This window comes from Leptinotarsa decemlineata, unplaced genomic scaffold (genome assembly GCF_025532065.1).
Source record: "Leptinotarsa decemlineata unplaced genomic scaffold, Ldec_3_MD MMD2_tig00000882_RagTag_RagTag, whole genome shotgun sequence".
Taxonomy (NCBI): Eukaryota; Metazoa; Arthropoda; class Insecta; order Coleoptera; family Chrysomelidae; genus Leptinotarsa; species Leptinotarsa decemlineata.
This window is the reverse complement of record NW_027412556.1, coordinates 8,974,539-8,988,289: the sequence shown is the minus strand read 5'-3', so window position 1 is coordinate 8,988,289 and position 13,751 is coordinate 8,974,539. Positions and strand designations below refer to the sequence as shown.

The 13,751-nt window shown below is 37.8% G+C and overlaps 1 protein-coding gene across 2 annotated transcripts in view; it reads right to left on the bottom strand.

Annotated features, from left to right (window-relative positions):
- Ddc (dopa decarboxylase) overlaps positions 1–13,751 on the bottom strand; it is a 27,041-nt gene extending 13,290 nt beyond the window's left edge. The window contains exons 1-4 of one of the 2 annotated variants that reach the window (XM_074174945.1): positions 13,449–13,751; positions 11,514–11,595; positions 5,225–5,345; positions 1,663–1,776 (exon numbers count right to left, since the gene is read on the bottom strand). In XM_074174945.1, the coding sequence (XP_074031046.1) occupies positions 1,663–1,776; positions 5,225–5,345; positions 11,514–11,595; positions 13,449–13,455 (324 nt within the window). In that variant the 5' untranslated portion in view covers positions 13,456–13,751. The remainder of the gene's footprint in view (positions 1–1,662; positions 1,777–5,224; positions 5,346–11,513; positions 11,596–13,448) is intronic. The other variant, XM_074174946.1, reaches the window with a different exon arrangement.

Below are 13,751 nucleotides of genomic sequence, written 5' to 3'. Positions count from 1 at the left end.
TTTGCAAAAGGGTCAGCAGCCCCATTGCCTTCCAGGACAGTATGGCCTGAAATCCAGACCAGAGACAAGCTGTTAAGTCTTTCTATCGAGGAGAGTCGTTTTTGGCAATTTGCTACCAATTTAGACGTTGCTTGGTAGGAGCCAAGAGCTTTCAATGCCGCTTGACTATCCGAAATTATTCTTATTGACTTGTGTATGAGGTGGGATTCTTCCGCTCTCTACGCACACAATTCAATAGAGTAAATTTCCGCTTCAACTATAGTCACATAGGTTTCCAGGCAGGTTGGTATCTCTGTCTTGGGTCTGCGACTGAAAACACCTGCACCAGATCCAGAAGGTGTTTTTGGTCCATCTGTGAACCAACAACTATCTGCTCTAATATTCTTTTCTTCCGGAGGGTCCAGTCCTCTCTACTCGGGAACAGTACTTCATAAAGTAGTTCGTAGTTGACAGTTGGAGATTTAAAGTCAGAGGTCATTTCCAGAATGATGTTACTTCCAGTGTCAACCACTGGAAGTAACATCTGCACTCTGCATTAAATCAATTTGTGCAATTGGCAATGTGAACAAGTATATATGCAGTTCATCTAGCTTCTCTCTGTAAGCCAGAGAGCTTCGCCTGGATCGTTTTCTGTGAAGCCTTCGACCACCAGGAAATCGCACCATAAGTGATCATTGGTCTGTCAATCATCACATTAATCCAATGGATTTGTTTGGGACCTAAACCGCAAGTTCCACCACAAATCTCTCAAGGGAGTGAATTCGGACCTCTTGTTTTTCTTTTGTACATGAATGCCTTGCCTAAGATTAATTATCAAAGGAGGTAGGTTGTTCATGTATGCAGATGATACTTCAATAGTAGTTACAGGGGATACTTCCCAAGAATGTTCCATAAAAACTGGTGGCCAGTGAAGCAATTATTGTCGAAATAGAAGATTTTAAAATACCTATAAGCCCCAATTAGGAATTTCTTCGCACCAAAGGTTCCAATCAGTGTATCATAAGTATGTATATAGTGTATATATTGTGATTTTATATTTATGAGTATTGTCTCAATTGCATAATTTGTATAGAGTGTACTTGTGATATACTGTTTGGAACCTTTGGTGTAGTAATGAATATTACTGGAGTTTCTTCCCAACATCAAATCGTTATTTTCACACCTCGACACGTGTTTCGATCACCAAGTGATCATCTTCAAGAGGAAGATAAAACTGTTTTATCTTCGTCTTGAAGATGATCACTTGGTGATCGAAACACGTGTCGAGGTGTAAAAATAACGATTTGGTGTTGGGAAAAAACTCCAGTAATATTCATTGTATAGAGTGTATTGACGAAACTTACATACATTTTATGACAAAAAACGAATTGAATTGTGAATGTTTTCTATCAGCATAAATTACAGTGAATACACTCAAATATAAATTACCTTGCAATGAAAACGTTTTTCCTTGAAAATATTTAACATTTTTTATGTTACATAAATGATAGACGTATAAACAGGTGGAAATGTTGGATTAACCAGTGCTCTGTAGATTACAGGTAAAAATAAATCGCCTCTCTCTTTCATTGACGAAATCGGTTTTATGATTAGGAGGCCAATGTTCAGCAGTCGAGTGGCACAATTCAAAACAAATAAAATCCTCGAGGTTAACATACTCACCCAAGTGAAACCTATGCAAGCTATTGCACCGCTCAGTATGTCTGCAACTATTGCAGGATAGGAGTTGGCTGTGGGATAATAGGCGTGAAATCTAGGTGAATGCCAATGCGTCACCTGTAACACAAGAAAAACAACAAAATAAATTCGAAGTCGACGGTAAAATTTGTGTGTCCAAGATCAATTTAGAAATTCCGAACCGTTACAGTGGATTTCTTGGAATGGTGTCTGTTACATTAAAGTGAATGGCGAGCTATGTATGATTCATGATTGAAAGACCTATTTCACAGATATACACAGTTATTTTCGAAATTTCATCATGTATGATACTGAACAAGTCGAAAGTTAGAGCCCAAACACATGTATTCATGATTCAACACCAGGCAGTGCTGTTCCGAACCGCGATAGGTCTCATCAGTAGTCGACAAGCACAAGTAAAGGAGGGCGGTGACATCTCCTCTCCCGAAGGTAAAGGAGGCTTTCCAAAGTGCAATAACTTCGATATTCGGGAATGAGTTCTATGGCGGTCCCAAAGCTGACGTCTCGTGAGAAATGGCATCACCCGTCTTTACTTAGACTTGTTTCTCATGGAATGTTGAGCCCAGCAATGCATTTGTGGCACCCCGAGATACTTCCCCCGCAACTGGAAGCACACTGTGGTCTTCATGATTCCGAAACAGAGCCAGAACCCGCTGTTTCCCCAGAATCATCCTCCAATTATCCTGATGTGCTGAAGGGCTAAGCTGGCTAAACACGTTGTGCTCCAAAGGCTGACAGAAAAAGTTGAAAAGCACATTCCATCGAAATTGACGCTCTGAGACTGGTCGAAAACTCAATCTCAGAAGTACAGTGGAAAAAAATGTCCACTCAGCCATCCTGGGTATCCCAAAACAGGGTCAGAACCCGCTGTTTCCCCAGAATCACCCTCCATTCAGCCTGATGTACTCAACGGCTAAGCTGGCTGAACACGTTGTGCTGCAAAGGCTGACAGAAAAAGTTGAAAAGCACATTCCATCGAAATTGACGCTCTGAGACTGGTCGAAAACTCAATCTCAGAACTTAAGAGGAGAAAAATGTGCACTCAGTCCTCCTGGATATCCCGAAACACGGTCAGAACCCGCTGTTCCCCCGGAATCACCCTCCGTTCAGCCTGATGTACTCAACGGCTGAGCTGACTGAACACGTTGTGCTACAAACGCTAAAAGAGAAAGTTGAATAGCACATTTCATCGAAATTCAGGCTCTGAGATTGGTCGAAAACTCCATCTCAGAACTGAAGCGGAGAAAAATGAACACTTAGTCCTCCTGGATATCTCGGAACAGGGTCAAAACCCGCTGTTCCCCCAGAATCATCCTCCAATTAGCCTGATGTGCTCAACAGCTAAGCTGGCTGAACACGTTGTGCTGCAAAGGCTGACAGAAAAAGTTGAATAGCACATTCCATCGAAATTGACGCTCTGAGACTGGTCGAAAACTCAATCTCAGAACTGAAGCGGAGAAAAATGAACACTTAGTCCTCCTGGATATCTCGGAACAGGGTCAAAACCCGCTGTTCCCCCAGAATCATCCTCCAATTAGCCTGATGTGCTCAACAGCTAAGCTGGCTGAACACGTTGTGCTGCAAAGGCTGACAGAAAAAGTTGAATAGCACATTCCATCGAAATTGACGCTCTGAGACTGGTCGAAAACTCAATCTCAGAACTAAAGTGGAAAAAAATGTGCACTCAGTCTTCCTGGATATCCCGAAACAGGGTCAGATCCCGCTGTCCCCCAGAATCACCCTCCTATTAGCCTGATGTGCTAAAGGGCTAAGCTGGCTGAACACGTTGTGCTGCAAAGCCTAACAGAAAAAGTTGAATAGCCACATTCCATCGAAATTCAGGCCCTGAGATTGGTCGAAAACTCCATCTCAGAACTGAAGCGGAGAAAAATGTACACTCAGTTCTCCTGGATATAGCGAAACAGTTCAGAACCCGCTCTTTCCCCAGAATCACCGTCTGATTAGCCCGATGTGCTCAACGGCTCAGTTGGATGAACGCGTTGTGCTTCAAAGGCTAACAGAAGAGGTTGAAGAGCACATTCCATCGAACTTCAGGCCCTGAGACTGGTCGAAAACTCCATCTCAGAACTGAAGAGGAGGAAAAATGTGATTTTAGTCCTCCTTGATATCCCAAGACAGGGCCAGAACCCGCTGTTTTCCCAGAATCACTGTTCGATTAGCTTGATGTGCTCAACGGCTAATCATGCTGAACGCCTTGTGCTGGAAAAGGCTAACAGAAGCAGTTAAAGACTAAAATGTTCCAAATAATTCGGCTTCAGAATGGCAGATTCCCCCGAACTTCAGGCGTTGAGACTGGTCAAAAACTCCATCTTAGAGCTGAATAGAAAAAATGTGCAGTTGATCCTCTTCGATATCACAAAGGCCTTCGACTGTGTCTGATACGGAGGCCTTTTGCACAAACTGCTCAATTTCGACCTATTTTAGAGCCTGATCCGGTGGGTTAGGTCCTTTTTGATTCGTATAACATATCAGATCAGAGTCCAGAATCCAATCCAGGCTAGATTGTCTCAGGGAGGTGTGTTGTCTCCAAACTGGACAGTCTTCCTACTTACTTCTTTGCATAATCTTCACATCTATGTATACAGTTACTTCTTTTGAAATTGATCACTTCCTTTCTTACTTTGAAAGATTCGCACAATTTTTCTGTATCAAGATGGAGTAGTAGAAAGCCAAAAACTTTCTTTCTCAAATAATGGAGAAATTTATTCAGGTTTGAAATGGCAAACATTTTACTTTACCTCGATAAGTTACTGCGTAAAATCTAAGCATTCGTCACAAATGAAAACGTTCAATTCATCAGTAACTTGTAGTATTTGATAATTTCGCCCATCAAAAAAAAAGGTAAGGCCAAAATCTGCCTTCAGAAATTAACAGAAATTTCAAATAAATATGCAGTTATTCCTTTGCTGATTATTTATTTCTCAGCTTTTTCGTAAAATGTCATATTTTCCAAAGTACTTTTCAGACAGAATCAAAATTTGGAAAGCAATACGTGTCATTCCATTTTTTAAAACAACCTTCGATATGCACTGGTACTCCGTATATCGGAGAATATTTCAGCAGAAGAGCCCGATTCATTAATATCTGAAACTTTCATATGACATATTTTTTGATCATTGTATTTCCTTTACCCACATCTCAACAGAATACTCATTCTATGTGCGTTTCGCTCACCACGTTAGCATCATCAGGAGTGCTAGTGTTTTGTTTCAGTTCTACCCATCTTTTTACTGCTTTATATCAAACCCCTAATGGAAGCTTGATGTGATACACACTGTATATTGCACTAGGTATTTCAAATACATCAATTATTCTCCTTTTTGAAATTTCAATGATCAATAATAATAAATTGATAATTAAAGTTGTCACTATCTTTTCTTCTGCTTTCCACTATGTTGATGCGGACTATACGAAATACTTTCAACACAATCCAACTAGGTAACCGAAAATCCTTCATACACAGATGAAAACAAACAAAAATGAGTGAATGAATATCAATACTCACACCAGGCATTATTACTCGTTCCACGTCTTTCAGTACATCTTCCCATTTGTCTGGTTTAAGAGGAGCACTATCAGGAATTAATGGTCTCAGGTAACCTGGTTCGACAGTGGGCAGAACTCGTCTGAAAATAAATAATGATAATAACAACTTCATATGATGAGAATCATCTCATCAAAGTTTGAATCATATTTAAATCATATCGAATAAGTCGGAGTTAACATGGGATGTGTGACATAGATTTTTTGTAAATGCTGGTGAGCAATTATATAACCTACAAATTGAAAAGCTAACTACAATTGCATTATTCATTATTAGATTTAATATAGTCACAATTTAAAAAATTCTCATTGCGGAAGAGAAAGCCTTGGAAACCTTTTTTTTTCTTGCCCTTGATTATGGTTATCAATACAACAAGAGATACTGTACTTTATGGTTGATAGTTCGTTTGGCGAAGATTCTCATTAAACATTACTGGAGTATTTTTCCAACACCAAATCGTTATTTCTAACACCTCGACACGTGTTTCGATCAACAAGTGATCATCTTCAAAGAGTTTTAATCTTCCTCTTTGAAGATGATCACTTAGTGATCGAAACACGTGTCGAAGTGTTAAAAATAACGATTTGGAGTTGGGAAAAAACTTCAGTAATATTCATTACTACACGAAAGGTTCCAAACAGTGCATCATAAGATTCTGATTAATGAAAATTTCAGAACTGAAGAATAAAATGAATTTTTGGCTACGAAGAAAACAAAAATTCTGACCCAAAGGTATTTGTTGATGAAAGTTAAAGAAGTTTATGTATGGAGAGTCACTCAAAAATATCATGATAGCGATAGACAAAAAGAATCATAACAGTATAATCAAGGTAATGACATCTTGAAACGGGCTATGGTGTCAGCGGATGATCCTGCAATTCTGGAACTCATAGATACCAGTCGAGATGTTGGTTAACGACCAGATGGTATGTCTCTCATACCATGAAAATACGGTAAACCTGGGGTATGGAAGTTCACTTGCGTTGACAGAGTCGCGGCTTCCCATCTAGCCGAAATTTCGAAGTCTGCTAGAACTGCCGCATTGTCTGGCAAAAAATTAAAACGAAAAAACTTCCAAAATCTTGGAAAAAATTATCTGTCCCCTCCAGTAGCGGTTGAAACTTCTGATGTTTATGACCCGGAGTCTCTGTTATTCGTTCTTGAACTCGGAAGGAGATTAGGCCAAGCAACAAAGGAAAACCGTTCTGCCTTTCTTTTGATAGAAAGAATTGGTATTGCTATTCAACGTGGTAATGCTGCTTCGGTCCTTGGAACTATTTCTCATTCACAATATTTTGATGAGATCATGCATTGCCCTCATTTCAGTACGAAATCAAAATCTCTTCGAAACAAGCTGAGATATGTGTATATGCATTAGTCTCCTATCAAGAATAATTCGCAAGTGATTGATCCACCTTCTTCTTTTTCAGTGCGGTCAATGGATATAGGTCAATCTTGCCCCCCAAATATGTGCAGCAGTCCTCGTGATTTTGGTACCCTTTCAGTGGAAGAGCTTCATGGAACAAGAACCGTATCGATCCCTCTACAAAACCCTTCATTACTTGGAAGGATCGATTGCAGCTCGAGAAATGGTTCTGATGCAAATTCTGTGGAACATGTTCTTCCTTACCAATCAGTAGACAGTTGTCCTGAAAATCTTGCGAAGAAAATTGGATTAGATAATTTAGAAAACACTTGCTACATGAATAGCATTCTACAAGTGTTGTTTATGATGAAGAATTTCAAAAACGAGGTTTTAACGATGAACAAAAACGAAAATGTTTCCTACTTATTCACCATACTCAAACACCTGTTCATGCAGCTGCAATTTCGTAAGAATTTATCTTCTTTCCCATCAACCGATTTCCTAGAGTCTGAAGTCTACTACATACTCGTTAGAACAACAATTGTTTCAAATTTTTGGGGTTCTTGTTGAATACTCTTCGTGAGCAGGAAAATAGTAGAATAAGTACTCTCGACGGCTCTGGATTGAATGATTCCTTACAGTATGTCTCGTCGTATGTTTGTAGATATTTTGCTTGAAAAATCCTGACTAATTTACTTTGTAGTACATGTTCAAGAGGTAGCTTAAACGTATATGACTTCCTGGAGCTTCAACTGGCGTTTCCTAATATGACTGACAACCGATCCGTGCAAAGCTTATTGTTGAATCATCTGAAAATAGAACTTTCAACGAGTGATGATCAACACTATTGCCAAATATGCCCCAAACTAATTGACTATCATGAGACAACAAGTACAGCTGAGGCACCAGTCAATCTAATAATAACACTGAGGATCTTCAAACATGACCCAACATCTGACGGAAGCACCAAACTCTCACAAAGGTTCGAAATAGATGAACACTTCAATCTAGCAGACCACTATTATAATCTTCATGCAGTCATTGTTCACTGTGGTTCTAGCGTTGAATCTGGTCATTATTACGCATTGGTCAAAGACGAAACGGACTGGTTTGAATTTGACGATAGTCGTGTCACTAAATATTCAAGCGATATCTTGAATTTATTGGAACCTCTAGAGACACCCTACATTTTATTCTAACCATTTTATTTACCCAAAGCAGATGTTGGAGAAGACCTATGAAGTTACAGAAGGATTCTGGAAAATTTGTCTCGAAAATCATCCAGTTGAGAGTAGATACTGATTCTACTATCTTACATGGTTGGCAGGACTGCAAATAGCTATGATGATTACCATAGGCTACCCAAAAATCGAGACTAATGACCAAAGTGATCGATACAGTTGACACCGGTAAAGAAACTATGGAATGAAATGCGGTGATTTCGTTATCCTCAATCTCTATTCTGCCGGGGCCATGATGAATCCTTATTTTTATTACTTCAAGGACAGGTGAAATGATCGTTTTTGGAATTCAACTGGGTGAAGTTCAATCAGCAAATGTTTTTTGGAATCCAGGTGCTTTTTTTTCATCGCTTCCGTTCTGCGATGGTTGTTAAGAGTTTCTCATGCATAACGAAGGGATCGGTGACTATTTTCATTTTATTATAGAGTTATTTTCCATTAGGGAGTGCCTGAATCAATAACCATTATGAAATAATTGTAGAACAATGCTTTCAATTATTCAAAAGACCAATCAGAAAAAAAACATTTAAAAAACGCATGACGCAACAAAAGCAATAATTGAAGTGAATTAATGATGGCATTTGCGAATTCTGACCCTATCAAAATACAATTTCTTCTGTTTATTCCGCTCTTGAAATACCTTCAACGTTCAATACATATTTCTAATCTTACTATGAGATAATATTCATATATCACCTGATTGGGTCAAGGTTAATATATAAATCTAACAACTTTCACTAGCAAAAACCACGCTCGGTCTTGTCATGATATAGTTCACTTTACCTTACGATTAAAAGAACAGGTTAATGAGGAAAGTTGGTTTTGAAGGTTGCATTTCAGATCATTGACGAGGCCTGGTTATACAATCATTCTACAAATGATCTTCAGTAATTGAAAATATTGTATTCGATCTCCAATCGTTACTCCATATCATGGAACAAATTGGTCCCTGGCAAGACTTTGAGAGATCAAAAATTTCAAATATGTTTATTCAAAACTCGATATTTTCAAAGCAAATTTCATACACCTATCTAAATACTTTTTGTAACTGATTTGAATTCTACCTGTGCCTTCAATCCCCTAGCGAGGGTGAGTAAAAACCCTAAAATTTTAAATAAAAAGTGGGGTCGAGTGATATATCATTTAGAAGGGCACAAAATTCTCTTTCCAATGATACCTAATTTGTTGTATTCACTTGAATAGTTATAAAAAAAGCAAGAACATTTACTCGATATTTTTGGTGTTAATGAAAATGCGGAAAAACAGCATTTTTATCACTACTACATTTCTCAATTTCTCTCGTGCGTTTTTTGGTTCAAATAACAACAGCAGATAAGTGTACAAAAAGAATTTAGGCAAACGTTCATTGAGTCAGTTCAGTTGCTTTTGAAATTATTTCAACTTTACTGTAAAAATGGTTTATTCCATTCCTGAACGAGTTGAAATTGTTAAACTTTATTATCAACATAATAGTTGTGATAGACTCACTGCTCACCTCTTTAATAACAGTCATCCCGGGAAAAATGTGAATGATTCGTACGTTGCCAAGTTAGTCCAAAAGTTTGTCGATACCGGATCTGTCTGTAATGTGAAACACCAGCCACGGAAACCGATCAGAAATGAAGCAGTGGAAGTCGCTGTTTTGGGACATGTTGAATTGGATCATACTCAAAGTACCCGTCAGCTTGCTGCAACCTCAGGTGTCTCCCGTTCGTCCATAATACGGATATTAAAAGCCTATAAACTAAGCCACCTACTAATTGATGATCCGCACCTATCATTCAACAAGTGCTTTTCCAATGAGAGTACATTTTTTTTGAATGGAGCTGTGAATAGGCATATTTGCCGTTACTGGGATGACAGTAACCCACACTTATTCCGAGAGGTCCATACCCAGTACCCTCATAAAATCAATGTCTGGTGTGGCATATTAGGTAGTCATATCGCAGGGCCACTTTTTATTCCTGGGAATTTAACTGGTGAGGTCTACCTGAACATGCTTGAAGAGACAATTGATCCTCTCATAACAGAAATAATTGAAAATGACCAAAATCATAATGATGATCGGCTTCATTTCCAGCAAGATGGAGCACCTCCTCACAATTTTACTCCGGTAAGAGAGTTTTTAGATGACCGGTTTCCTGGACGGTGGATTGGAAGGAGAGGCCCCATCGAATGGCCTGCCAGGTCACCTGATTTATCGCCTTTAGACTTTATTCTTCGGGGACACATTAAAAATAAATGTTTTGCTACGCAGCCCGAGTCCATAGAAGATCTTCGCCAACGAATTACAGCAGAGTGCAGAAGTATAACACCTGATATGCTACAGAATGTTAGGAATAGATTTGAACAAAATCTGTATTATTGTATGGAAGCAAATGGGTCACATTTTCAGCACTTGCTGAGGTAGGATTCTACTAAGTCAATTACACATTTCAAAGTACTGGGTTGTAGTTGTTTTTCTTCATAATACCTACATGTTTGAGTGAAATACAACAAATTAGGTATCATTGGAAAGATAATTTTGTGCCCTTTAAAATCATATATCACGCGTACCCACTTTCCATTTAAAATTTTAGGGTTGTTACTCACCCTCGCTAGGGGGTTGAAGGCACAGGTAGAAAAATACATCTAAAATGTGTCCCCCTCAAAAGCAAAATTGACCTGTCTGAGCATTTTCGTGTTAAGTTACAAAAAAAGGAGAATAGCAAGGTGCATACTTTTCGTTGGACCACTCTGTATGTTTTCACTGACCTACGCAATAAAACTGACAAATAAGAATTAGGAATTACTCTAAATAAAATATTCTGCTCAATTATTTTTTACCGGACTCGATAATTGCCTAAAAATAATATTTGTTGAAAAGAATTTGTGAATGGAATTACGTTTATTCAAATTCACTGTGAAAGCGTTTAACCAATAACCTTACTCTAATTCTCAGGTTCGATGGTTTTGATATTTGAACTCGAACACTTGAGTAATATCACCTTGAGATTTTTTCGTCGTGAATAGCTATGAATTTTTATTCGTTGAAAGTGGGAGCTTAGCTCACGATTTTCGGATTTTAGATAAACTATAATTCACATATTTGTATTCGATCAAAGGTACACGTATTTCAAATATTCCATTCCTGCAAGCATAATCAACTACCAACTCATAATATCCCACTTTATAGATCGTCATTCATAAGGACGTTGAAAATCAATACAAATAATAGAAGTGTAAATGGTCTTTGTCTGTACACAAAAACATTCGAGATATACCAAAAAAATGCTGTTTGAAATGATTATCTGTGCTTTTCTCGGGCTAAACTCAAAGACGGCTCATCCAATTTATATAACCTCGTCTTGAATTCTGTGTCTAGTTTATTTTGATCGGTTCATTCTTTGGATAGCCACGCAGAAAAAAGTCGAGAGGGTTAAGGTTGGGAGAACTTGGAGGTCATTGAACAGGACCGTGAGTCCCAATCTACAAAGTTTGCCTACTTATGAGCCATTCTAGGAGCCGTTATGAAGGATAAAACAACGATTTGTGCTCCAATGGATTCCGCAATGAATACTTTTTATTTCAATCCATTCAATTATTTCGATTATATTTCTCAGTAATGAACAACAAACTCATAAAATATTAATATTTCTCTTACCTTTCTCGTATATTCTCTAGGTATCCAGCAACATAATCTATCATCTCCTTTCCGAAGTCTTTAAACTGATTTGCCTCCATCTCTGCAAGTATAATATACTCTGATTAGATTTGAAAGAGCAACTCTTCATATCTATTATGAAATTCAATAGGTACATCAATGCTAGTATTGTTCGAATATTTGAAGAAGAGTTGATTGAATATAATGGATTCTGAGGAACTGACACTAGCTAAGTGAATTTAATCACATTCAGGCATTTTCAACACATCTTTTCGATGGAAAAAGACCGCATAATAATACAATTGAATCGTTTGGCATTTCCCGAAAGACCTCTATAGAAGAAAAGATACGAATTTGAGTTTCAGATTACACCGAGTAAGTGTTTTTCCAACATTAAAATATTCAAGAACTGTCGCTGCAAATGTACAAATGTCAATTTCTTTGAGGCACTAAGGCAGCAAAGCTGTTACTATCACTTTTCTCAAAATACAGGTCATTATGTACCTATCGATACATTCGGTAGCCTATTGGTTAGTTAGTCCTACTCATGAATGAAAGCTAAATTGAATGCTGTTGGATCCCAGCTCTCGATAGCTGTTCACTGCGTATCGTCAGGCTTGTGTTAAGAATCGCACGTTGGAAGTTCACAACTCGCTTTTCCTCAGATAATTTTGATAATCCATACAGTTGCCTTGATCTTATTCATGCCAATCTTATTGGCAAAATATCCGTCAGGACTATTATTCAATGAAATAATTCCTACGGAGAAACTGGCGCTGGTTGGAAGTTGTAACCTCAAAATCTGTCTGGTATTTAAATCACATTTTCCAAAATGTATCGACTTTTTGATAAACATACACATATATTCTTTGTATGTACGTTCTTCGAGAACTTCTTTCGATAAATTTAATTTTCTTTGTGATAATTTGTCATTAATAACAATTTCAACTTCCCAGTTGAGAATTGGATTCGTCAAGTAGCCATTGTAACATTTTTTATGCAATTTTTAAGACCAGCAGCTTCTGAGAATTAAATAATCCACATATTTCTGGGACGCTCCTCAATTTTTATTTCTGTTCAAATATCGATCTTCGAAAAACACAAATAGTTTTCCCATTTATGGAAAATCAGAGACGATTATCACCGGATTTAACAACTGTTTCTCAATCAGAACGGAAATAACGTTAGGTTCATCTCAATACATTTTGTTTTATAGAATCACACTTAGGGGCGTTATATGATCTGATTCAAGGATAGTAGTTCAATCTATTCAATTCATTATCAATTTCTGAACAGATCAAGATAACATTTGTGAGTCTGTAATCTTTGAAATACCTCTTTCCTACTTAGAAAATGAAAACAAAACAATTGAAAAAACAGACTCTCCTGCTTTATTTTTTGTTATTTTCAGTAACAGGGAAAATATTTTCATAAATCGTTAAAGGAGAAAAATGACTCAATATAACAGAAATTTTCAGATTGATGATATTTTTCAACATCGTATTTTCCATTAGTTCACTTCGAGATTGAATGAAAAAAGCAGGAAATCAATTACTTCTCAATATCTGAAACTACGCACGTATCTAAAAACGATTGGATAATCGCTTCACTTTCATTGATTAATTGAAAAAGAAGAATTGATTCCACAGTTGACGAAAATGATACAGAGAAAACGGAAAATTGTATTTAATGGATGATTCCGAAACTGTGGAAAATATTCGAATAAACTTCATTTTTTTTCCTCAAAACTGATTTGAATATGGCTCAACTTCACCTATGATGGCCTTCTATAATGATTCTAAATGCACCAAATCAAATATGGAATGATATCAATGCAGATGTAGCAAAGTTCTCATTGCAGCAAAGCAGACAACAATTCCATGACAGAAACAACAGAAAGCTACACAACATCAACATGCGACATAGTTCACTAACCGTCCATGTCAGCGGTTTTTCGGAAAATACCCTAAAAAAATTGAAACCCTTTTCACCACCAAAACACTTGAACACACCTGTAGCTTCTCCAGAAAATCGACACTTTCCTGTTCGCACAATTCCTCTAGCAGTTACTCGGGGTACGAAATTACTCCTGCTCCCCACACCAATATCTCACAGCACGAAGAACACAAAACAGAAGCCCTGACAGCAGCAACGGGCTTTAAATCTCGGTGGAACTGTAGTGGGGCCACTCTACGACACCGAGTTTTGATATCGATCACCGCCGTGATTTGGTTTGAT